Source organism: Telopea speciosissima, chromosome 3 (assembly GCF_018873765.1).
Source record: "Telopea speciosissima isolate NSW1024214 ecotype Mountain lineage chromosome 3, Tspe_v1, whole genome shotgun sequence".
NCBI lineage: Eukaryota > Viridiplantae > Streptophyta > Magnoliopsida > Proteales > Proteaceae > Telopea > Telopea speciosissima.
In genome coordinates, this window is record NC_057918.1 from 29,639,828 (window position 1) to 29,665,436 (window position 25,609).

Below are 25,609 nucleotides of genomic sequence, written 5' to 3' on the forward strand. Positions count from 1 at the left end.
TAACTCCAACATTTTGAAGGGGGTGAATCAAAGCGCCAGTGATGTCCAGTAGGGTGGAAGGCTTTATGTAAATCAAAATCACTAGGAGGGTTGGGTTATAGAGTTCTGGCGGTCCATAATAATAGGCTTTGATGTTTAAGTTAGCATGGCGAATTCACATATTTTCACACTTTGAAATGAATAGCATTTGTGTTGAAATTTTGAAAGGAAGTTATTTCCCGGATCCAAATCCTCTACTGCCGAGTTGCCCGGCAGGACCGTGCTGCCGAGACACATCAAGGCGGGGAATGACCGCCTTAACCCTGCTTGGGGTCCTGCCAGGCAGCTCGGCAGTAGAGGATCCAAATTGGTATTTTCCTCGCAATGGCTTGCTTCATCAATCCAATTTATCAAAAAGGATCTGTGATCTAGAATAGTGTTTGCCAAAATTCTTCCTCTCTTTCAAAAATTGGTGTGTGACAAAGTAGGTAGAGGTAATCCATTTGGCAAGATCCAAGGATTTCATCTATTAACAGTTTTAAAATTCCGTTTGTACTCTTGGTTAATCCAGGTTTTAGGGTAATGCTATTGTACAAATTCCCTTAAGTTCAACCTCATCGGAGGATTTTTTTTTTATTTTCGTTTTGCCCTTTTAGTAACACTGAGACCTTTAATACAACAAGTGTTGTTAGAATGTTAGATGGTTACTTCAAAACTGGTGTAATTATTGTATGAGGATTTATAATAGCTATGGGTTTCAGTCTCACTTTGTTGTAGTCTAATAAATAATGGTTTTCAGGCTAATGAAGAGACAAACTGTTTTTTTTTTTAAGTGAAAATATAGAAACTGAAATAGTTTGTTACACCATCGTCGAGCATCAAAACATGATATGCCTCAACAGAAACAGGCAACAATCTCTTAAAACCAAACATTAAGCCTAGCTTCATGTAAACCCAATAAATTACTGTAAATCTTCTTCACAACACCAGAAAATTACAACAAAAACTAAAACACTAAGGGGCTCACTAATACTTGAATTAGCAGGTTCAGAATCAACATGTCCTACGGCAAATGGCTTCAATCCAGCTGCTATAAATTTCTAATGGTCTCCAACCACCAAACACCGACCTCTTCCAAATCAACACCAAAACAAGACAATTAATTTATGGCTCAGTGAACTGACAACTGGTGCAAAAACTAGTTTCATTCTCTGTTTCTACATCAATGTGATCCCCAACATTCGAGGCCACTGACTCAACAAATTATACTTAGCAACCAAGTTTCACCTAAATAAACCATAGAACAATACACAAAAGAGTCTAAATAAGGGTAGCCTTATCATCATCCAAAATCAAAGAAAGGTAAAATGTAAGCAAAGACACCACCATAGAAGACCAAGTCAAGAAGAGTAGAGTTTCCAACATAATTTAAAACCACTTGATTCTACATAGTATCACCATAGTATATATGTAAAAAATAAAGCCAACAAAAAGAAAAGTGAACCAATATCCAAGCGAAAGGTGACTTCCAAGCTAATTCCTTTAGGTGACTCGTAAGATGCGAAACCCTGCCTGCAACAAAATTTGGAACAAACGCCACCCAAACACACGAGATGGGCAATGATGGATTCCACCATTGCAAATATGCAACAAACGCCACCCAAACCCTCAAGATGGGCAATGATGGATTCCACCATTGCAAATATGCAAGAACCATATCACTCGGACATATTAAATAGTTCTCATTAAATAGAAGGCAGCTTACCCTGCAAAAAAGGAAACAAAGAAAAAGTTATTTTAGAGAAGATCTGCAACATTTGAAGGCAGTTCCTCAATGACCACATTGTAAAACTTCTGGATGTCGAACAGCATCCTCTCATCATCCCGTGTCACAAAGTTGATAGCAACACCTTTCCTACCAAACCGTCCACTACGTCCAATACGGTGGAGGTAGTTCTCAGGCTGTGTGGGAAGGTCATAGTTTATGACAAGAGAGACCTGCTGGACATCAATACCTCGCGCCAGGAGATCTGTGGTAATGAGCACCCGGGAGGAACCAGATCGGAATTCACGCATGATGATGTCTCTGGTGTTCTGGTCCATATCTCCATGAGTGGCAGATACTGTATGGTCGCGACTCCGCATCTTGTCTGTCAACCAGTCAACCTTACGCCGAGTGTTGACAAAGATGACACTCTGCGTGATAGCCAAGGTCTCATAAAGATCACACAGAGTCTCAAGCTTCCAATCCTCCTTTTCTACATTGACATGGAACTGCTTGATACCCTCGAGGGTAAGCTCATCACGCTTAACCAAGATCCGCACAGGCTTGTTCATGAACTTTCTCGTGATCTCAAGGGCTTCAGGTGGCATTGTGGCAGAAAATACTCCTACTTGAACCTTCGATGGCAATAGCTGGAAGATATCATATATCTGACAATGTGAAAAAGCGATGATTAGAAAAACATTTGTGGCCAGAAAGTACCAGTATAAAAAGAAAAAAGAGTGTCCCGCTGCACGAGGCTCCCGCTACTGCAGGGTCTGGGAGGGAAAAAGGTAAGCAGCCTTAAACTCCGTTTTGCAGAGAGACTTGTTCAATGTTTTGAACCTGCAACCTAATGGTTGCAATAGCACAACTTAACCATTGCGCCAAGGCTCACCCGCTCCAAAAAGTGCCATTATAAAATAGACAAATATGAATACTTTAAACACATTAGTAGTCATAAATATGACAGATAACCAATAACTGAATAACTGTCTTGCAATAAAAAAAATAAAAGAGCATCACCAACAAAATAATACTGAAAAGCAGTGATCAAATATTTTCACTAACGTTGAATGTGTACGAGGGGGGGAAGATAAAGGTGAAGATGAAAACCACACAGAGATGACCAATAACAACAACCACTTTGTTACCGATTGTATAAGAATAAGACAAAACATTAGAACTCAAATATCACAATCATTCCACAGTTCATGTCATAATTGCTCAGAAAGAGTTCATACTTTCTCAACAGTCCTTTCAGATCATACTGAGGAATTAAGCAGCACGGGCCAGCCGGACAGATTATCTCATTGGTAAACACCACTTCCAAAGAGTTCGGTTCCTCTGCATGTACCAACAGGTGAACGTACATGTGAGAGCCAATCAGATTTTAATTTTGTTTCCATAAAAACCCCTCCTCCCCTTGTAAATGGCAAAAATAGGACAGGTGGTTGGCTCTGACATGTACGTTCACCTGTTGGTACATGCAGATGATCCATTCTCACTTTGAAACCAGGGAACCATCCATCATATCATGTTGATTGACTTTTAGATGAAGTGCAAAGGAAGAAATAAAAATTGGTAAAAAAACATACAAAATTCCGTTGCCATCTTCTCTGATCTCCTCACAATCAAAATCCAAATCTTCCTGACAACCCAAACCAATCAAAACCAACACTTCTAGGGTAGCCCAGATCTCCACTAACAGCCCGATAAATAAGATCTTTTAATGCCTTCAAATGATCATCATGGCCTCTCCCCAGTCGCAGAAGATGTAGGAAAGGGCTGAACCAGACCCTCCTCTTCTCCCTCTTCCTCTACACCTTTTAGCTGAATGAAACAAGTATTGACCTGAGAACCCATCAGTTACACTTCAAACTGTGAAGAATCATCTTTCCAGTTGATGATCAATTAGTTCCAACAACTACCGCCGCAACTGCCATTCACGATTTCTAATTCCAAAACAGAATTCAGACATTAAATCAAACTCAACTCCAACAATAGTGTTGTTCAATTTTTTATTTACTAAGCCTCACCATAATAATAATCTTCACCAATAGAAAACTACCCTGGCCCATATAACCATTTTGGCACTCAAATTAATCCTAACTTAAACCAAACTTGAACCATAGGTTCAGTTGGGCCCAATCTTCTCTTCTTGCTGGAATTTTGCATCAACTCTTCCCGACTTTAAAAAAAAAGGCCATCCCCAAACAGAACTCTAGTTGAGGAGTAAAGTCCTCAACCTTAGCAAATTTCTCATCGAAGAATTGAGGTGGTAACATGAACTCTACTTGATGCTATCCAGGGATAAAAAAAAATTCTGTCTTAGGATCACTATGGGGCCATGGGCTCACTTAAATGGTTGAATGGTAATTCTGTAATTATATGAACAGCATATGACCCTTTCGAGAAGAGAAATCAGAGACAGGCCACAAAGGGAATTAAGGAGGATGAAAGGGAATGTATCTGGGATCCAAACAGTATTAAGGGGATTTTAACAATTCCTGAAAGACAGGGACTTTCTTGTAAATAACAAAAGTAGGTTTCTTCTTCCTTTCGAAGAGCAGAAACAAACGGTACACCTGGTTTTAATTCAAGTGAAGCATCTCAGTCGGTATATCACCAATCAACTCAAAAATTCAGGTTAAGGTTGTTAGCCTGAGGGACTCATGAATCCAACCCACAAACATCTGGTTCAATAAGCTAAAATAAATTGAAATCACAGGAGGCGGTACTGTAGCAACCAGGTTTGATTTCGAGTCAAGATTTCGCAGCAACTTATGGGGAACAAGACTCGAGGGTTTAGGTTGTTCATGGAAGAGCTTCCTTTCCCCCAAAATCTTATGGTAAACTGATTGCTCACCAAGGTGCTCGATCTTCTTATGTTGGGACTGTTAGATCGCCCAGAAACAGGGAACAACCAGTAAATATAGGAGTAAGTCACACGATAAAAAGAAGAAACACAAGAGGAAGAAGAATTATGGGGGAATAAGAGAACATAAAAGAAACAAAAAGAAAGATGAACCTGGAGATCTGGATTGAACAGGGAAGAAGAAAGAAGACTCAACCGCATAGCCACAGCAAGATCCAAATAAATTTCATTCATTCCAATCCAACTGATAATCGTTGGCATACATGCTGTTATATAGAATCAAACAAAGAATTCCTAATCCTATCCTAAGACTGAAAACAAAGTTAAATCAAATCCCAACTCCTACAGTAACTAAAGTACCTAATTGCACTTACAAATAACCAATCCATAGTTGTCATTGTGACTAGGCAACCCAAGGCATCGCCTACAGCACCCTAGGTGTGCAGCATATGACTATGTAATATAGCAATAATAATTTTATATAATTATGCTTTACATGTGACATGGAAGCAATATCAATGCAATATGATATAGTTATGCTAGTAATGACCTAATATGATTACATGACAAAAACAACACATAATAAACAAAGCAAAGGACATAATATAAGCAAATCCATCAAAAAACAAAACAATAAACATAAATCAATGTAAACTAGTGAAGTGTCAACAAGGCGTGTTTCGGCTTGGACCCAAGAAAGAGACTGGACGCCTAGAAGGCGGCTTGACAAGTATGAACTGATCTATCTTGTGCCTGATTTACATCTTTATGTGGGACATCACTCAGATGATGGTGACTCTGAACATATGCTGAGGCTGCCCCAACTCAAACCACCCACTGAAGACATTATTGAAGAAGTTTTGGGATGACATGCACAAGACCACTCGACGTGGCAGCGGTTACCATGCTTTCCTTGTCAAGTGGAAAGGTCTCCCACGCCAGAACAGCACATGGATTCATGTGGACGACTTCAAAAAAACTCGATCCTAAGCTATATGACTGTTACATGTCCTTCATCCATTCGTCAGAGACGAATGCTTTCAAGCCGGGGAGAGCTGAAGCACTACATTCGCAAGAAGATGAGGAACAAGAGGTTGCTGTCCAAGAAGTAGTAGTAGTAGGGATGCCTATGTATAGTAGACTCCCATACTTAGTTTCTTTTCCATACTTCGTTTTTATTTTATATTTTAAATTCAATCTGTTGAACCATTGGTCCAATTTCAGTGATTTTGGAATATTCTTTTAGAATAGGATCTTTTCTTTATTTAAGTTGCCATGTGATTAATTAATAAGTCACATGACCTTCTGCCCATGTAATAGAGCACGGCTAGGGGGGGATCTATTCCTTCTCCTAGGCTGGTTAGGAGTAAGGCCATTGGCCACCTATAAATACAAATGAAATCGTGGGAGGTGCACATTACATCCGAAATTTTAAAAACTCTGCTCGTGCAAGCTGTTGCAACTTCTCTTCTCTTTAAAGATTGTCTTGTGTCTGATCGAGGCTGGTGGTATTGGTGTTTGATCCAATCGACACCTTGCGGTGTGAAGCCCGGTGGTTCTCTTCAAGTTCTACTTTCTAGTTTCAGTCAAAGATTAAATTTCTTTTCAAGTTCCTCCATCAATGCTGCTGCCAATAACCTTCTGCCATTACAAGTAAGTCTGAAACATTCCCCATCCTCCAATTCTACTTCTAATCCTCTACAACCCCAAACCCTAGCATTCCCCCTTTATTTTTTTAGTTTTCCCAAAACCCTAAACCTGCACAGATCAATCCACCCATCAAAAACCTACCAAACCAGAGCCAAATTACCCTCTCTGCCCCCCTCTTGCACTCGATCCTAACCCCAGTCTCATCCACCCACTCAAAACCCTAGATTCCCCTATTTTACCCTTTTCCAAAACCCAAAACCCTAACCCTATATTGCATTTAATCTAGTCCAATCATTGGATCTCCCTGGGATTTAGGGGTTGTGTTCCACAGGTTACAACTTACAAGCACCTTGTGCCCAGATTTGATCATCGAAGCTAATGATTCTCAATTATTTGAAATATGCATATTCTGGTCTTTGTCTACTTCACTGTGATTCTGTCCTGTGGGTTTGGATTTATAAATCTGATTGCCAGATTTTAGAAACGCATCACAGGGGATGCTGCACCTGATCCTGTGTTGCACCTCTCCAGTGCCCTAGTATCATTAGAATTAACAAATCAAGAGAATTAATTTACAATCATCTTAAATCAAGTCCTGTCTCTCAACACAATCTGAAATGGTAAGTTACAAGGTATTAACAAGTTGACTTCCTAATCCAAAACTCGACAGGCCTATTGTTCTTCCATTTGTCCCATTTACAATGTTTTATCCATTTCTCCTAAATGCCATTGCAAGTAATTTCTCACCTTCAGCACAATTAAACTTCTCTATCTACTATTATTACCCTCACTTCATTATATTGATCTGTGTCAGTAACAAACCCTAGACTAACATTAGGTACAAAAAGGAGGAGCTAAATCAAGCAGATAGCTCTAAGCATTACAAGACAATGTAAAATCAGGGGAGCATACCAACTTTGAAGATGTCAAGGATGACAATTTACTAAGCAAATAGGACTTCAGCAATAAGCGCTTAGAGTTCTTCTCAAACATTGTAATGTTGAAACCAACTTCCATCATTAAGTTAATTCATATGAATTAAAATTGATGTGACAACGATGGATATTTCACATATAAGCCATAACAACAGCATCACTAACAACAGATTGAGCGAATTGGTGACCATTGGAAAATAAAATAAGCACAACAAACTGTCAAATTGAGATAAAAAAATAAAAGAACTAACCTGATCCTTGAAACCTCGTGAAAGCATTTCATCAGCCTCATCCAGAACAAACATCTTAATATAATCAGGGCGAAGAGACTGCCTCCGCAACATGTCAAACACCCGACCTGGAGTGCCAACCACCACATGCACTCCGCTCGATAGAATGCGCTGATCCTCACGGACACTGGTTCCACCCACACAAGCGTGAACCTTCACGCCAAGATAGTCCCCAAGTGCACGCATGACCTTCTCAATTTGTTGGGCAAGTTCCCTGGTGGGTGCAAGGACCAAAGCCTGGCATTCCACTAAACCATAATCAAGCTGCTGCAGAATTCCAGAGCAGAAAGTTGCTGTTTTTCCTGTTCCGGACTGTGCTTGCTGAATAACGTCAAGACCTTTGCAGAATGGCACAATCCCCCTTTGCTGAATAGCAGATGGCTTCTCAAACCCTAGAAAAATAATCAAGAACCAAATCAGCATTTTGTCTATCACTGCAATTGGGGTTCATGGGTCCATGAAATTACAGCAAAAAATACACGAAAAGGAAGGGTAAGAGCAAGCCAAGTTAGAATATTTATCACCAAAAAAAAGGGAGGTAAAAAAAGACCAACTCGAATAGATGCACCAAACAAACCCACCCAACCACCCTCCCCCCCCCCCCCCCAAAGAGAACAAAATAAATAATAGACTAATCAGGCATGCCCACGAGAGATTAAAAACTGTAAATAGTATGTGTCAGCATCTGACATGGATGCCTGCTGTGTAAATTATGGATTCCAATGGAATTGTTGCAGAGTCTGAAACGGTGAAGGCCCCCCAAAAAAATCAGTGAGAGGTCCAATAGTACCCAGAATAGTACATAACAAAATGATAGTATTGACTAAAAAATAAATCAAAAGGTTACAAGTAATGTGCAATTAATTATATATGAATAGAATCATAAAAACAATGAGAGCAATGTTCGATCTACCATATGCATAGATGCCCCTCAGAAGATTCTCTTGCAAGCCCATTGCATCAAAACTGTCATACACCTCATCATATGAAGTAAAGAAATCCTGCCCATCAGATCCAAGCCTGTCCCCACATTAACAAACAAACACCAATAAGCCACTAATACAAAGTCAGCATATGGTAAAAAATATATGCAATATCACACACTTCAATAAGCAAATAGAACAACATACATGACAATCAGCGCAAACTAAAAACAACCTAGACAACATGAACTAAAATGGTGGAACTTACAATTCATTCATTTTAGTATCATATTGACGAGTATCAAATTGTGATCCTTCCGGTGCCACTCCCGCCATGACTGTAAAATAAGATTAAAAAATTTAGTGTATAGACAAAAATATAAGGAAGGGATGTCTGATTACAATTCATTGACAAGACCTCTAAGGTTTTAAATAAGGATCTTACCTCCAGACAATTTTGAAAAGGCACAAGGAAAGGAAATTTAAATAAAATTAAAAATAATACAAAATTTTAATGACATGGATAGCATGGTACATACAGGGACTGGGTTCATTAACCTATCTTGGACAGCATGGTAGAGAAAGAGATAAGGAGAAATTGTAAGTGATAATTGACTTAACGGAGGAAGTCTTGCTTCTATTCTCACAATATAAATTATAGGAAATTCCAAGATAGATCTCTTCATTCCTCCACACGAATTAATTGGCCTGCTCAAGGAGGCAGCCATTACAAAACTACAATATCTCTTGGCTGTAACTACTAACACTACTCCTTCAATGCATCGTATAACTAACCCACGATGACTCACAATTACTCCGTCCACTACTCTCTTACTAACCCACAATGACAATAACTTAATCTTACTCTTAAATAAACTAACCAAATGACACCACATATAACCACGATAATATCCACGTAGCTGACCATGCATGGTGATTTGTGTTAACTCACACATAACATCCTTCCCCCCCTCCCCGCCCTTTAAGACTGGACTTGTCCTCAAGGCCCAAATCCGAGAATTGCTTCATGATAACTTCGGAATTATCAACATCCTCTTCATCTTTGTAATCACCTTCAATCAAAAAGAACTTCTTACAACAGTGACCTGGCACAAACTGTTCATTGCAATTGTAACACAACCCACTCATAAGCCTCTCTTGCAATTCCATTGACGTGAGTCGACAAACAGGAAGAGTTGAACCTTGAATAATTGGTGGAATGCTCATTCCCTCAAGTGAGTGGTTGCGACCTTCATATAGACGTGCTAAATCAATTGCCACTGAGAGGGATGATGATCGGCCTGTAATCACATCCACCGTCAGATTATCTTTCAACCAACCAGCTAACAAAGCAACCAATTTGTCGTTCAGATGAAATAGCCCACTCTGGCTAGGAGTTTTACGAATTGCAACTGATAATCTCGGAAACCACACATTTGGCAAGTTCGCCAAAGAAATATTGAAATTGATTAGGCCCAAATCTAGCATGCACTCCTTCACAGAACAATGGCAAATTCAAATCTACTCTTCCTAACTTGAACAGTTGGAACTATAGTTGGGCATCTCCTTTGAAATGGAAAGAAGCAAGAGCGACTAGTTCCTATTTTGAAGTTTGGTGGAATTGAAAGAACTGTTCCACTCTGCAAATCCAACTAGTTGTGTCTTCATCCCCATTAAAGCGTGGGAAATCCACCTTGACAAATCTTGAGGTGAAGGTATTTGGAGCACCAGTCGGACGGCTGCCGGTGGTCTGACCCGATCGTTCTTCATGGACCTGAGGTGGAACCATGGAAGTCTTTCCTTTAAGATCAGAGTAGGCGGCACATGAACCAAGCCTCTCAAGCACATCATTCAGCTTGTTCATGATCAGTTGCTGCCCTTTAGAGAGAGATTCCACCTTGCGTTCTAGCTTCTCCACTCTCCATGCCTTGGCTCTGATACCAAGCTAGTATGTACAGGGACTGGGTAGTGGGTTCATTTACCTATCTTGGATAGCACAGTAGAGCAAGAGATGAGGAGAAATTGTAGGGGATAATTGGCTTAATGGAGGAAGCCTTGCCTCTATTCTCACAAGAGAAATTATAGGAAATTCCAAGATAGGTCTCTTCATTCCTTCACATGAATTAATAGGGCCACTCAAGGAGGCAGCCGTTACACAACAACATTATCTCTTAGTTATAACTCCTAAAGCTACTCCTTCCACACATCCCATAACTAACCCACAATGGCAAAAACTTGCTCTTAAATAAACTAACCCAATGACACTACATATAACCATGATAATAGCCACGTAGCTGACCATGCATGGTGATTTGTGTTAACTAACACATAACAGTGCACAATGAGGAGATTGCAATGGTAAACAATGAAGATCGACTAGCAAGAACCGACACACAAATAAACGTCCCTCTTTTAATTTGCATATCTTTTCTGCAAGTCTACAGATCCTTCTCTAACCAATGGGTGGATCCTGCTATACGAAATATCTTTATGCTAGGCTTTTACTGGCATTATAAAATCCTATGTTAATCCTGCTGAATGCATTAAGAATAAACATGGATACTTCAAAGAAAAGAGCAACTTAAAGAAATGTGAGCGCATGTGCTACAGCCATGTTATACTAGCAATTGGCAGAGCACAATTTTCTTTTCTTTTTTCCCTAAATCATACAAAGAAAGAAAAAAAATAGTGACACCTGAGATGTGAAAAATTGAGATACTGGACCCGAGCACACAATCCTCATAAACCAACTCAAAAATGCAAGAAAAACACCTAAAAGTTCAAACTATTCTCTACAGTTATGCCAAAGCATTAACTGAAAGTCACCAGGGTAACATGTACAATCCTAATAGTTTCATCTTTTGTTACTGTTACATCAAAGAATGAATTGAAAATCTCAAGGACAAACATGCAACCGTCTTGAAAAACACCAAGGTTCATGCAATTAAAAAATGTTATACTCAGATTACAGAGAGACAATTCCGACATAACAAACAAGGTGCCTGAACATCCTAATCCATTCAATTATTAAGACAACTATGAAACAGGTACATAAGCAAAATGAAATTGAAGCTTCCTCCATCTATACCAGTAAATTTTGTAGCCTCTATCTATACCATTTGGAAAAAGGCCTTATCCTCCATCTGGCCGTGTAGCAGAAGGATCAGAAGCTTTGATCGCGAATGGCAATGGTTGCTCAATTCCTTTTCTAGGAACTCCATTTGTGACACCATCGGGAAGCTAGTCTTTAGCGCCGCTATTCATCATATCTAGATGGAAAGGAACCTCAGGAGATGGACTTCCAACTCTAGATCGTTTGATGTGATTTGGAAAGCCATCTCCTTCGATGTGTCCACCAAGCTCAGTAGTATCCGCCAGAGGCCCTGCTCGAACAGCCATAGAAATAGGCACATTTTGACTTTTTGGGGCCTTGATTCTGCCCTTTTGCAGTCCTCCTCCTCTGCGTAGGCTGGTCGACCGCCCCCCCCCCCCCAATTTGTTTCTCTCCTTTTTCCTCTCTCCCCCCCCCCCTTTTTCCTTTTCCTTCTTCTCCTTCTTGTATATTGATTCTTTGGTTCTCTCTTCCCTGTCCCCTCTTGGGGTTCGGTAATATATTTATTTACCAAAAAAAAAATTTTTGTAGCCTCTTCACCTAGAACAAATCCAAATGCATATAGCTAGATGGTTCCAAAACATCAAGTCCAATCAAACAATAAATGGGCAAAAATAGCATATGTAATAGGGGTGCAACAGGGCCAGCATGGGCCGGATTTTTCAAAAACCTAGCTAGGTCACAATAACTAGGTCAGGCTGAGATTTTTAGCCCAGGCTCAGCCCAGCAGAGCACAGCCCTGATTGACCGTGATTGGCAAACTGGCCCAGATAGACCCTGACAGACCTATTTTTGCCATTTGGCTAAGCAGGGTCAAGCTGGCCCTGGCTGACACTGTTATTTTTACCCATTTTTTGTCCCTACATACATTGAAAAAAAGGGGGGGAAATTTAGACATCACCAACACTAATCATTCTAAAAATATTCTTAACCTGTTAAAATAAATCAAGAGAACATAGACCCATAATATATTAATATTCTTAACCTGTTACAATAAATCAAGAAAATATACACCCATAATTTATCAACAACAACAATCTCAGCCTTATCCCAACTTACTGGGGTCGGCTACTTGGATCCAAAAAAAAACCAAGAAGGGGGAACTGAGGTCTACACAAATAAAGGATAAAGAAGAGATGGAGAAAAGAAGGATCGAAAATACGATGAGAAATGAAAAATGATAAATGACAGACAAAAGTAAGAGGAAAGAGGCACAGCCCAGCAAGTCAGGAGAATCTCAGCTAAATAGGGTCTTCTACATGGATCCTTGCCCTCCAATAGGCTCTATCCGAGGTCATACCTGGGTTGATGGATGGATAACATGTAAATATAGGTATGGGTTGATGGTTGGATGCATGAGAAAGAATTCCTTGGGGTACAAAGGAAAAGCATATGTTGAACAACGTATCACTTAGGATCAATTGGATGACTTGTAGCCACAAGCCATGGATTGAACAAGGTTACACTACTTTAGCATACTTTGGATAAAACCATGAAACTGAAGTTACCATATCACTGCTCTTCAAGGACAAACTCAGTTTGTAGCTGCGTATAAGGTTAATGGACAAAACAAGTCAGAACCAGGCTAAATTGGAACACAAGATACTAAAGCCAGCCTAACCTTAATTAGCATCCAGACGCAACAAGCTCCTCTCCAGTTCTTAGAAAGCCTGTACTGAAAAACTCTCACCCGCATTTTCTTGATTATAATATACAATCTAGTCCAACTTAGTAGCTCCACAAGCTTTTACAACATCCATGCCTTATGCATTTTGAAAAACCATGTAGTAAACCTAGGACCTGTAACCAGTAACTCTAGAGAGAAGAAAAGAGAGAAGAGAAGATGGAAATTGTAAATACTTGAATTAATTAATTGATAGGTAAGCCCCTCTATTTATAATAGAGGGGAAATTACAAATAGACTAAACTAGGCGATGTGGGACTAAAACCCACATAGCCGACTGTACCTAATAATATAATAAATAAACAAACCCCAAAAGGACCAGAATACCCCCACGGTATTCTGGATTACGTATTCCAACACTCCCCCTCAAGCTGGATTATACAAATAAGAGAAGAAGAAAAATCCAGCTTGAACTAAAACAAATAAAAAAAGAACTCCATAATAATGCTAACACTCTCCCTCAAGTTGGCGCATACAAGGTACTAATGCCCAACTTGAACAAAATCGGAAAAAACTAAGGTGCAACAGAATCCAGCTTGACATATGAATGCAGCTCCCAAATAAACCTTCAAGAACTTGAAAAAATAGATCTTCAAAACTTGGACAGCCTTGATCAGCAAACCGGGACTGAAATGTCTTCCAAAAAAGGCAGCTTTAAACGATCTTCAATAGCTATCCAATGATGAATCTCAGATTGTCATAGTGACATAGAATCTGGAAGTGAAATAATTAAAGCATAGAGCAGCAAGCAGCGAAAACAAACTGAATCAGGCAGTGAAAAAAAACTGTACCAACCCAATCGAAAGTCTTCAAATAGGCAACAACCAAAAATCTTCAATACTTCAATACTTCAATCTCCCCCTTACGGCAAACTCAACCCAATAACAAAGTAGATACCCATTGGCAATGGTGAAAACTCTGATCTTCTATGCTTTGCACCAAGTGTTCCTGTAAGTTCTGCTTCTACAATGTCTGCAGGTGTACTGTACATAATCCCCCCCTCACGTGTAGTACACGTGGACATAACAGAGATAATGTAAAAGATAGGGCAAAAACATAATATTCCAGAATTTTCTAAAAGTGCTATGGGTAATTAAAAAGGAAGGAATGGTAAAATTGTAATTTACCAGAAGTTTCCAAAGGTGTTATGGGTAAATACCAAAGGTATGGGATATGAAGGGAATTAGAATTATTGAAAACGAACGGTGTTGGTAAAAAGGATGGCATGGCTGTAATTTGGTGGAAATCCACTTTTAAATACAATCCAAGCCAAAGGGCAAACTGGTAATAAATCAGAATTTTCAAGGGTCAATTGGGCAGTCAAATAGGGGAATGTATGAAAAAGTAATGGCAGTTTGGTAAATAACCAGAATTTTGCAAGGGACCCTTGGTAAAAAAGAAAGTAATGGGTCATGTAGGGAATTAGATTTATAGATGAGGGACATACTTGGAAGGAGCAAACTTTTAATGGCAAGATGTAAATAATCATAAGAAGGATGGGTACTAATAAAGGTAGGGTAGTAGGCTAGTAGCATTAAATACCTAATAAGTTAAAACTTAAAAGGAAAAGGAAACGGAAACGTGAGGAAGGGGGAGTCAACAAGAGGTAACGTGATATGGGTAGTGACATAAGATGAGGGTAATATGGGAAAATTAGGTTAAAATAAAATAAAAGGAATCATAAAGAAGGATGTTAATTTCTTCCTTACAACTCAACAGAACCAGCAAATCCAGCAGAAACCCAACATGATTCAGTTAATAGATCTCTCTCTTGCAAGCTTGGTTCAACCTAAAATTTAAGATGTTGTAACGTAATACCAGGGCCTATTGATTCCCACAATATTGAGTCCAGAGAGTAACGATAGAGTTGAAGTGGTGATTCTGAAATCAGCCGTGGCGGTAGTTGTAGCTCATATCGAAACCAGGGAGAAACCATAAACCAACAAGTGATCGATGCAGCCAGTCAAAGAAGAACCAGAAAAAAATAGTTCGATATTTGGAGAAATCGATTCAAGAGAGTAAAAACCTTTGATAGATGTTGTCCATGTAATGTAGCCTAGGTGAAATAAATCTCACTTAGGACCAGGTTCTGTTTTAGGGTTGGCCGAATGGGCAGTTTAGGGTAACTAGGGCAAAATTAGGGTTAGGAATGGGAGATTGAGTTAGGGTTTTATTGGGTAATGGTCTGCAGAATTTTAGGAGTCTATTAGAATAGGTTTTAATGAGATTTGAATAAGAAATAGAAATTCAGAAATATTAGGGTTAGGGTTTTGGGTTTTCAGATTTAGGATCTAAGCTGAAACTAGGGTTTAGGAGCAGATTTAGGGGCTGGGCTTTAGGTCGAGTTTTCCTAGCAGGGAGGGGGTGGTTCGGCTGGACTTTGGTGGGGTTTTGATGGCTGGTTAGGTCTAGGCAGATCTTAGGGTTTCTGGGTTTTTATGTTGAGGGAGGGATTTAAGGTTTGTAGTGGATAGGTGAGGCTGCAACTGAGACCGAGTGGGAGGGTTACTGTGATGGACCTGTGGTTAGGTTTTGAGTGTAATCTGATGAGGGAATAGGGCTGTGATGAATGTAGATGAAGCTAGGGTTTGGGGAAGTCGATTAGGTTAGATGGAAGTAAGAAGAAGAGATGATAAAGTTGCAGGAAATTGCAACTCTTACTGGAATTGCAGAATTTCAGCAAAGCAACCTTGAAGAACTTGAAGGAAGAAGAAGACGAACCTCCCGATCCGCAAGATGCAAGGAGTCGCCGGATTACTCCAGCCCTAGCCCTTGATATTACTCACAAGGGTCTTGATATGACACACAAGACAGAGAAGAAGCAGAGAATCATGGCAGAAGCAAGAAGAAACAAAATTTCAAACATAATAGGTGGGGAGCCTCCCACGATTCTACTATTTATAATAATAAAGGGGCCTAAAGGCCTTACAAATAATCAATCTAAAGCAATCCTAATCAGATTAGGAGTTGGGATTCCTAATCTGAATCCTAATTATAAAACACAGAATAGACTTATACTCTAAATAGGAGTATAAGTGTAAACAACTAAAACAAATAAAATAAAATACTAATCCCTCTAAAATCGTGGAGGGAAACTAAGAAGATAAACCATGAAAAAGACTGTTTTAACCCTAGGCTAAAAGAACAAACAAATAAAAAGGCTCCAACGAAAAATCAAAGAACAGCCAAATTAATCATGGTTTCGGCTTCTGCATCACCATGGCTGCTGGAATGAATCTCCAATAAGAACAACCAATCTCCAAGGCAAAAAAAGAGACTTGGTCTTCAAGGGAATAGAGACTCCAAAAAACGCAGGTGAAGAGGGGCAGCAGCTACCGCAGAAAAAAGAACTTCTTCAAACCATTAATTGATGAAGTTGAGTGTCTCTCTTGATGGTAGAAACTCCTCCAAAAAATTACTGCAGCAGCAAGCAAAGCAGAAAATCGATTCTCGGAGGTAGGCCAGCAACATCAGCATCGATAGGAGCATTACAAGTGCAAATAGATTCAGCAAATCAATACCCAGATAAGCAAACAAAGCAGCAATCGACTCCAGGAGACAGCATATACTCCATCGACCAAACCTTCAAACCAACAAATATCAGAAACCATAACAGGGACCGCAATAATCGAAGAACCAATGAACCCCTCAACATCAAACAGAAGGGGTTTCAAGAATATCAAAACGCCATCAACAATCAACTACCATATTCAGCGATTTCAGAACCCCAAAATCGATAGCAGAAACCAGACAATCCATGTGGCAGAATAAACACCACGACCAGCAAACCTTCGAATCAAATATGTATGATTCATCATACGAAACCCTAGTTCTTCTTCTTTTATGAACTAGGGTTTCCTTCTTCAAACCAAAAACTTAAAACGACTCTCAAAACAGCTATTATGGAGAAAATTAGTACTAGTTACAATAGCTCTGATACCATGTAGTAAACCTAGGACCTGTAACCAGTAACTCTAGAGAGAAGAAAAGAGAGAAGAGAAGATGGAAATTGTAAATACTTGAATTAATTAATTGATAGGTAAGCCCCTCTATTTATAATAGAGGGGAAATTACAAATAAACTAAACTAGGCGATGTGGGACTAAAACCCACATAGCCGACTGTACCTAATAACATAATAAATAAACTAACCCCAAAAGGACCAGAATACCCCCAAGGTATTCTAGATTACATATTCCAACAAATCACAAGGTGTTTCCTTAGTAAAAAGTATTACTTAATTTTAACACTTCTTGTTGCTAGTAGGAAAAGGAAGAAAAATGATCATTCTAATTGATGCTTTTGCCTCATGAAAGCCCATTCCTTAATCGTCTAAAGACAAAAAATGAAATTCAACCAGCATTTTCATCTTCAAAACCCTCAGCAAACACAAATATATTTGATGTAAATTTCCATATAAAAAGAGCACCACAAAGAAAAATAGCAGGTACAGAAATAACCACCGGTTGTGCACAAATTACAAAACTGCAAAATCAACCATTCGAAGCTCAGTCTTTAGGCCCAGAAACATAAACTTAATTTTAGTTCATTATATTTATGGGAGTGTCTGAATGATACCTCTATAGGTGTGTTTAGAACTTGACACCATCATTTAAATGCCCCCTTGTTTTAATCACATAAGTTGTTTAAGATAGGGGTATAAAAGAATTTTTTTTTAAAATAATTTGAAAGTGACATATCACTATGTCATTGCCATGGATATTTTTCTAAGTGGAATGACACTATTGTACAGGTAAAAAAAGTGAGTTTACAAATTATTTGACTCCTTGAGGGGCGTCAATAAGAAAATCCCTCCTATTGAATCAAGAATCAAGCATCAAGCAAGATTCTATATCAATTCAATAGAAATTTCAATGGCAACAGTAACTGTTCACAGCATAAGTAACCCAAAAATAATATCAAACCGACAAATGACTACCCAAAAAAAAAAAAAATTTTAAAAAAATCTTTGACAAATCCAATAGTAATCAAGACAACCACCACAAAGTAGCTAACTTGCAAGCAGAATCCAAAAATTTCAGTCCAAATCCCAATAAATCCACCCAACTTAAACTCGCAACCAACCAAATTGAACAAGACACTCAGATCCATCGACCCAAATGACCAACATATTAAACCCAGATGAAATAAAAAGAAGAATTGTTTACCTTGGTGGAAAATCGGGGCTTATCCTTCGAAGAAAGGTGAAATAAGACCCTCGAGTGGCAGCAATGCCGTTGATCAAATGGCAAACAGGAAAATGATGTCCATCTTCATCTTAAACCTGAACAGACAAAGCGCAAAAAAACTTATCAGATTGCAGATCAGGAAAAACCACCGCTAACGATTTAAGGTAAACTTAATATTTTAAAAAAGGGAACAAATAACTTAATTAAGGACGATATCTATGGATATGAAACCTTTCAAGAACAAATCTAATCACACAATTATGTAAAAGTATTTATTCCTTTAAAAAAAAAAGGGGAAATTTCAAGGACACCCCTTAAAAGTATCCAATATCTCATAAACTTATCAAACTTGATCAAAATGTCACAGACACCACCTATTTGTATGAATTTATTTCAACTTAGTCCACTCCGTTAGTCTCTGCAGTTAAGTGTCTGTTAACTCTTTTTAAATGGTGAAATTACCCTTACCTGTGAAATCTCCATAATAATACCCTTAACGGTAAAATCCCAAATACAAACCATTCTCTTCATGGGACCCACCATTTCTTGACCCACCATTTCTTCTTCTTCTTCGTTTCTTTCTGTTCCACCGCTGCAACCTTCGACCACCACCGATTCAAGAACATCTGCATTACTGCGGATCATGGTGGGCAGTGGACACCAAGTTTTTCCATCCATCCCACTTGCATGGTGTGAGGGCCATGGTGTACTCCTCTAATTAGATGGGTAAGAGTGTAAGATGAAGCAATGGCTATCTGAATTCCAAAACCATAGGCAAAAACGCCCACGGGTTAAACTCAGTTTCAGTGATCCTGTCCTATTTATAGTTTCTGTGGCTACTTACCCTTTCAATTTCATTTTAATCTGCTTTCTCACAGGTTCATAATCCATCTCTTCTACTTGATTCTTGAGATTCAAAGAGAAGCAATAACAGTAGCGAGTGGCGAAGAACAGAAAATGAGTTCGACAAGCAGAGCTTGGATCGTGGCTGCTAGCGTTGGGGCTGTAGAAGCAATGAAGGATCAAGGGTTCTGTAGATGGAATTACACCTTCAGATCCCTCCATCAACACGCTAGGAACAATTGCGGATCTCTTTCCCAGGCCAACAGATTTCTCTCTTCTTCCTCTTCTACAATAACGATGTCTAAGAAGATGGTTCCGAGCGATGAAAAAATGAAGCAATCGGAAGAATCTCTCAGAAAAGTTTCATCTAAGACTCAGAGCTTGCGTTTCATACAAGGTTGAAGGAGCAGGGTGGGGTGGAGTTGCAGGAAAGAGACTGCAAGAGGAGAAAGAAGAAGAAGAAGAAGTCCCATGGCCCCCCTTCCCTGTTCTTGCTTCTTCCGCTATCAATCAAAGAGAAAATGAAAAGGGTTTCAGATGTTGGATTTGGATTTGGTTGAGTGGGAGATATAAAGAAATAAAAGAGGTTTAAATGGGGTGTTAGAGAAGAAAATGGGACCGATGATGGTATTTTGGATTTCAGGAAACAGAAAAACAAATAGAAAAAATGGAAGAGAAAGTGGGTCAGTGGGTTCAGTGGTGTGAAGAAGAAATAAAAGGGGTAAGAAAAGATGAAGAAGATGCAGCGACAGCGGCAATGACAGCGGCAGTGGTCAGCGGTCAGCGGCAACAGCAAGAGAATGATTTGTATATGAGGTTTTAACCTTAAGGGTATTATAGGAAGTTCACTATGTGGTAAGAGTAAATAACTAAGAGGGTAAAATTGACATTTTATCTTGGGGGTAACCTTGCTTAACGTCAGGGGTGTCTATGACATTTTGATCAAGTTTGATAAATTTATGAGATATTGGATACTTTTAGGGGGTGTCTGTGAAACTTTCCCTTAAAAAAATTGTTTATTCCTATTCTCTCTCACCTCTTAGAAGAATCTTCTACATTTTTATAACATAATTTATTCCTATTCTCCCTGTCTCTCTCTCTCTCATGTATCTCCATCTCTCTCTGTACCTCCAGTTTCCCTCATATTAATTCCTTATTTTAAATGAGGGAGAATATTCTCTTTGCGAGGGCAAGCAAACGCATGGGAGTGGGCGCAATGACCACCCTGCCTCCCTAGGTGGCAGGTCCATGTGTATGGACGCAACCAACATTGTGGCACAGAGAACTTGAGCCCTTTAAATAAATTGGAATCCGTGCTATTAACTGGAATCTATCATTCTCTCTGTTTTTACCAAAAATAGGAAGAAAAAAAAAAACTGAATCTCTCTGTTTATCATCATTCATAATATACTAATACTTTTTACCAAAAAAAATAATATACTTCTACTTTATTGAAGAATTTTTTTTTATTTTTTGGGTATAACTTTTCCTCCTCTCATACTCCACTTTCTCACGATTTTCTCCATAATCTAATCCCCTATAGTATTTTTGTTTGTTATGAAAAATCACCTATGGCCCCAAGGATGCCGATTCAATATCGGAACCGTTTACTAAGGGTGTCAATCGGTTCGGTTTCGGGTATTTGGTTCGGTTCCATGCCTTGTGGGTGTGACCCGAAACCAAATCGAAACCCGAGTCGGTTCTGGGCCTAACAACAGAATCCGAAACACCTCGGTTCGGTTCGATTCGGTTCTAATTCGATTTAAAAAAACGATGCTAATTCGGTTTTTAACACATTATAATATGGTTCCATTTTGTATAGGCTGCTAATTCAACCATTGTTAATGCTTTGCTGTGTTCTCAAGGAACTCCATTTGTATAAATAAATGCTCACAAAACCTTAAAGGATCACATCAAAATTATAATTCAAAAAAAAAACACATCAATAAAATCATAGAGAAACAAATCAAAACTAACTGTTCCAAAAGATATTTTCATTTTGATTTTGGTGCATACCGTTTTGATTACTTTACTTACTTTATTAATTATTATTTATCCAAAAGATATTAAAAGATATAGGGTTTGGGAATAAATGGGTATTCGGTTCGATTTCGGTTTAAATCGACGGGTCTAGACATGAAACCGACAATCGAACCGAATTGAATTAAATTATCATACATCCAAACCGAATTACTTCGTTTCGGCTCAGTTCGTTTAATTCGGCTCGATTTCAGGTTCGGTTTTCGGTTTTCGGTTTGGTTTTGACACCCTTACCGTTTACCGAACTTGTACCATATCGAATTACATGTACCGTGCGGTACCATACCGAATTACACGTATCGTACCGTACCATACCGAATTACACTTATCGTACCCAATACGATAATGATATAGGAAAATGGTATCGTACTCAGTACTCAGTATGGTACAATATCAGTGTGGAGGTTGATACCGATGATATATACAAATACCATATCGAATTATCGAATACTGGTACCGTACCGTATTATCATAATATATATTTATATATGTACTAATTTATATCTAATAATATATATATATATATATAGTATATGTGTATTAAATTATATAATTATTTTTTAACCAAAAAAATTATAGAATACTTTATATATATAAGAATATAACATACTAAATATAATATATTGGGTAAATTACACGGCACCCCCTGATTTTCAAATGAAACTCAGATCACCCCCTGGTTTAAAAAAAAAACTCAAATCACCCCCTGGTTTAGACCCCAATATAACAAATTAGTCCCTACCATTAGTTTTATGTTGTTAAGTGATGATGTCAACCAGTTAAATAAATTTAAATCCCTAAACTACCCTTGACCAATGTTGAAGATGAAGGAAGGGTAGTATTATAAATTTAATTCTAATGTTTTAGTACAAGGGTAAAATAGTCATTTCACACCAATAACTAATAGCAGACTAACACAGTTACTATAGAGGGGCTGATTTGAGTTTTTTTAAAAAACCAGGGGATGATTTGAGTTTTCGTTTGAAAACCAAGGGGTGATGTGTAATTTATCCTAATATATTTCATTCTCTCTCTCTCTCTCTCTCTCTCTCTCTCTCTCTCTATATATATATATATATATATATATATATATATATATATATATATATGAAATCGTATAACAAATACCACATATCATACCATATATAGTATCGAATACGTATGGTACGATATCGGTGTGCAAAAATGGTACCATACTCAGTACGATACGATACGGTATCGGTATGGGGTGTTTGGCTTTGGTACCATACCAATTGACCCCCCTTAGTTTTACTTCTGTATTTTACTGAAATAGAAATCCCCACTACTTAACTTAGGCCTTATTTGGTATGATTTTTATTTCAATTTCAGGGCTATTTTATTAATTGTTTGGTTTGATTTTTGCACCTTATTTCAGTGAAATAGAAATAAAGTGGAATAGAAATTATGAAATAGCTAAGGTGCAGTTTCTGAATTTTTTTTTCATTTGATTTCATTCTTGCTCTTTAATGAAAACATGGTTAATTTGATAGGCAAAATAGTAATTTCATGTTACAAATACAACACCACCCTTTTTCTTCTCCTAAATGGTCTCACACCACTCCATCACCACCCTTTCCAAAGAAACATAGAAAATCTATTATCAGAAATTGAACTATCAAATGGATTTTTTTTATTCTTAAAATATTTATATTAATACAATTAAAACAATTTAAATTTTTTGACCAAAAATCTATTTGTTGATTATTTCATGAAATCAATCCAAAATTGAAATAGAAAGCATACCAAATCAAGTATCATCAGCCGGGCTGAATTGGTTTCGATCTATTACTAAAACCAAAATGTTAAGAAAGTTTTGGTTTTAGTCGGTTAAGTCTGATTTGGTCCACTCACTTATTGGTTTTTATTAGCGTCTTGTAATCGGATTACTATCGGGTCGGTCTAGTCCAGTTTCGTCTTTACATGTGTACAGTGTACACGTAAGGAAACGAATGGAAAATTTCTTTTTTGTATTTTTCTCTCTTTTGGGCTTTCGCTTTCCTATCGAGTTACTCTAGTTACCATTGGTCCAGTACTCTGATATTGGATTTTTAGTGGATTCGATTCTATTTGATTGGTCTAATTTGGTTTCGATTTCTATCGGTTTCATAAAACCCCAACAAAACCAAACTGATAATTATTCAAATTGGTTCAATATTGGCTGAACCGGTGGAATCGATTTGATATTAACTTCGACACCCTTAAATTTTTTTTTTTTGGTGAGAGACACCCTTAAATGGAATCCAAAAGGAGGAGATGCCTTGGGTCCTTTTGGAAAGTGGCTGTAGTCTGACGGTGGCCGTGGGGTGGTGGTAAGACCATTAGGAGAGGGGTGATATTTTATCTTTTAACAAGAAATCATTACTTTATCATAACAAAACAAAACAGTGTTTCAGAATTTCAATTTCATTTGATTTTTATAACACTAAAATACGGTGCAAAAATCAAACCAAACAATTTCCCAAATAAAATTCATACTAATCAAGCCTTTAGACTTGTGTTAATGAATTTAAATCACGACATCGGGATTGGTATCGATCTTGATTCTGATATCAATACAGAAGGTTGGTTTCGGACCTGTACTGAATTACTGATATCGATACAGAAGGTTGATGCGGGACGAATTGGCGCACAGACGAAGGTGGTGGAAAATCTGTAATTAATATTTCGGGCTAACTCCACAGACTGAAACTTAGTCCTATTTTTAATGAAAATAAAGAACTAAAATAGTTATTTTAATTCCAACTTTAGCACAAACACATGTCACAGGTACTCCTGTAATCTACTGGTCTGGCTGCGTTGTTTGGGTGTCCACTTTTGTCTTTTGTCCTTATTTTTTCCCTGTTTTATTGGGTAGTACTCATCCCACCTGGTCCTCTCCTTTTATCTCTCTTTTTCTTTCTACTTCTATCTTCGGGTTATCCACTCCTTGTCATACTCAATTTGGACAGACAGTTTCTTTACTTTTGTTCGATGACATCAAAGGGGAAAAAGTCTGTTGGTGGGGCAACCCCACCTCCTCGCTCTTCACCTCCATACCGTTCGAGGTCGAAGTCATCTCGAGTAGAGAAGAAGTCGAAGACAAAACCCAGAGTCCGGAATCCTCTACGTCGTTCAAGAATTCGTCCAAGCTACTATTTCAGTCCTCTGAGCCTAACCAGAGAAAACCTCCATCTGACCTTCGTGCTCCCATCTATGGCTGTGTGTTAGGGAACTTTACCCTTGTGGAAGACAATCTGGGAAATTTCCTTGTGTCCAAATGGGGAAAATTAGACGCCAAGGCTGTTTGGACTGAAGAGCTAGGGCATTTCACTGTAGAGTTTTGCTCTACAAAAGAGAGGGATATTGTGTTGAAGGCATCTCCTTGGTGGTTTGAAGGATTTATTCTACATCTTCTATCGGTCAAGCCAAAATCGCCTCTCTTTTCTTTACAGTTCGAGCACTTTCAGATTTGAGTTTATTCAACATTCCTTCTGCTTGTTTTGTCAAGGAATTAATTTTCGATGCCATTAAATCGGTAGGGACACCTCTGGATATTGACCTAAATTGGGAAACAAATCTTCTCCCTCCCCACACTGCGAGAGTCAAACTCTCCTTTCCCAAGCGCCACCCTGTTGTTTCGAAGATAACATTGTTTGATTCAGATGGTTCCAATTTTCAAGTGAATCTTAGCTTTGAAGTTAATTTTCTTTGTTCATGGTGTGGCGATTAACCCATAAGGATAATGATTGTTATGGTTGGAAGGCCTCCAAAAATGCCCCCCAAACTAAGGAAGACAAACGGATTCTGGACCTTTTTCCATCCAATGATGCCACCTCTATCTGCAATATCATCTCAAAGCCTCTCCGGTCAAATTTGGTGTCTTCAACTATACCCCGAGGATTCTGGACCTTTTTCCATCCAATGATGCCACCTCTATGTGCAATATCATCTCAAAACCTCTCCGGTCAAATTTGGTGTCTTCAACTATACCCCGATGTAAACGGATCGAAGTGGGTAGGATAGTGGTATTATCATATTCGTATCCGATTATATTCAGACTGATTCGGATAATATCTTTTCGATTTTCGGACGAATTCGGATAATTTTCGGATAGTGATTTTTTGAATACAGGTTCTCCTAAATGGATATGAATACGGATCGAATATGATTTTTCGACTATCCGTTGATATATTTACCCTTTTTATGATGAGGATTAGGGTTGAGACTGAGAGTTCAGAACTACCATTTCTTCTACTCTTCTTAGTCTTTTATTCTCTTATGATTTTTACTTTTGATTTTTTAATAGATATGTAATTCCATGTATC

At 38.4% G+C, this 25,609-nt stretch overlaps 1 protein-coding gene and 1 long non-coding RNA gene across 3 annotated transcripts; one reads left to right on the forward strand and one right to left on the reverse strand.

The window, feature by feature from the left end:
• Positions 1 to 1,654: 1,654 nt before the first annotated feature.
• Positions 1,655 to 23,910, reverse strand: LOC122654602 (eukaryotic initiation factor 4A-15-like). Of its 2 annotated transcripts, none has more exons than XM_043848766.1 (5): positions 23,892 to 23,910; positions 8,686 to 8,754; positions 8,408 to 8,514; positions 7,456 to 7,886; positions 1,655 to 2,412 (listed from the first exon to the last, which is right to left on the reverse strand). In XM_043848766.1, the coding sequence occupies exons 2-5, from the start codon at positions 8,751 to 8,753 to the stop codon at positions 1,777 to 1,779; spliced, it is 1,242 nt and encodes a 413-aa protein (XP_043704701.1). In that variant the 5' UTR covers position 8,754; positions 23,892 to 23,910; the 3' UTR covers positions 1,655 to 1,776. The 2 variants fall into 2 exon arrangements, with proteins under 2 accessions (XP_043704701.1, XP_043704700.1); XM_043848765.1 differs by lacking the exon at positions 23,892 to 23,910 and adding an exon at positions 18,381 to 18,487 and having other exon boundaries at positions 8,686 to 8,755.
• On the forward strand, positions 11,630 to 19,600 carry LOC122654603. Its single transcript, XR_006331937.1, has 3 exons — positions 11,630 to 11,640; positions 15,660 to 15,672; positions 19,351 to 19,600. It is a non-coding gene; the product is annotated as an uncharacterized LOC122654603 (long non-coding RNA).
• Positions 23,911 to 25,609: the final 1,699 nt, after the last annotated feature.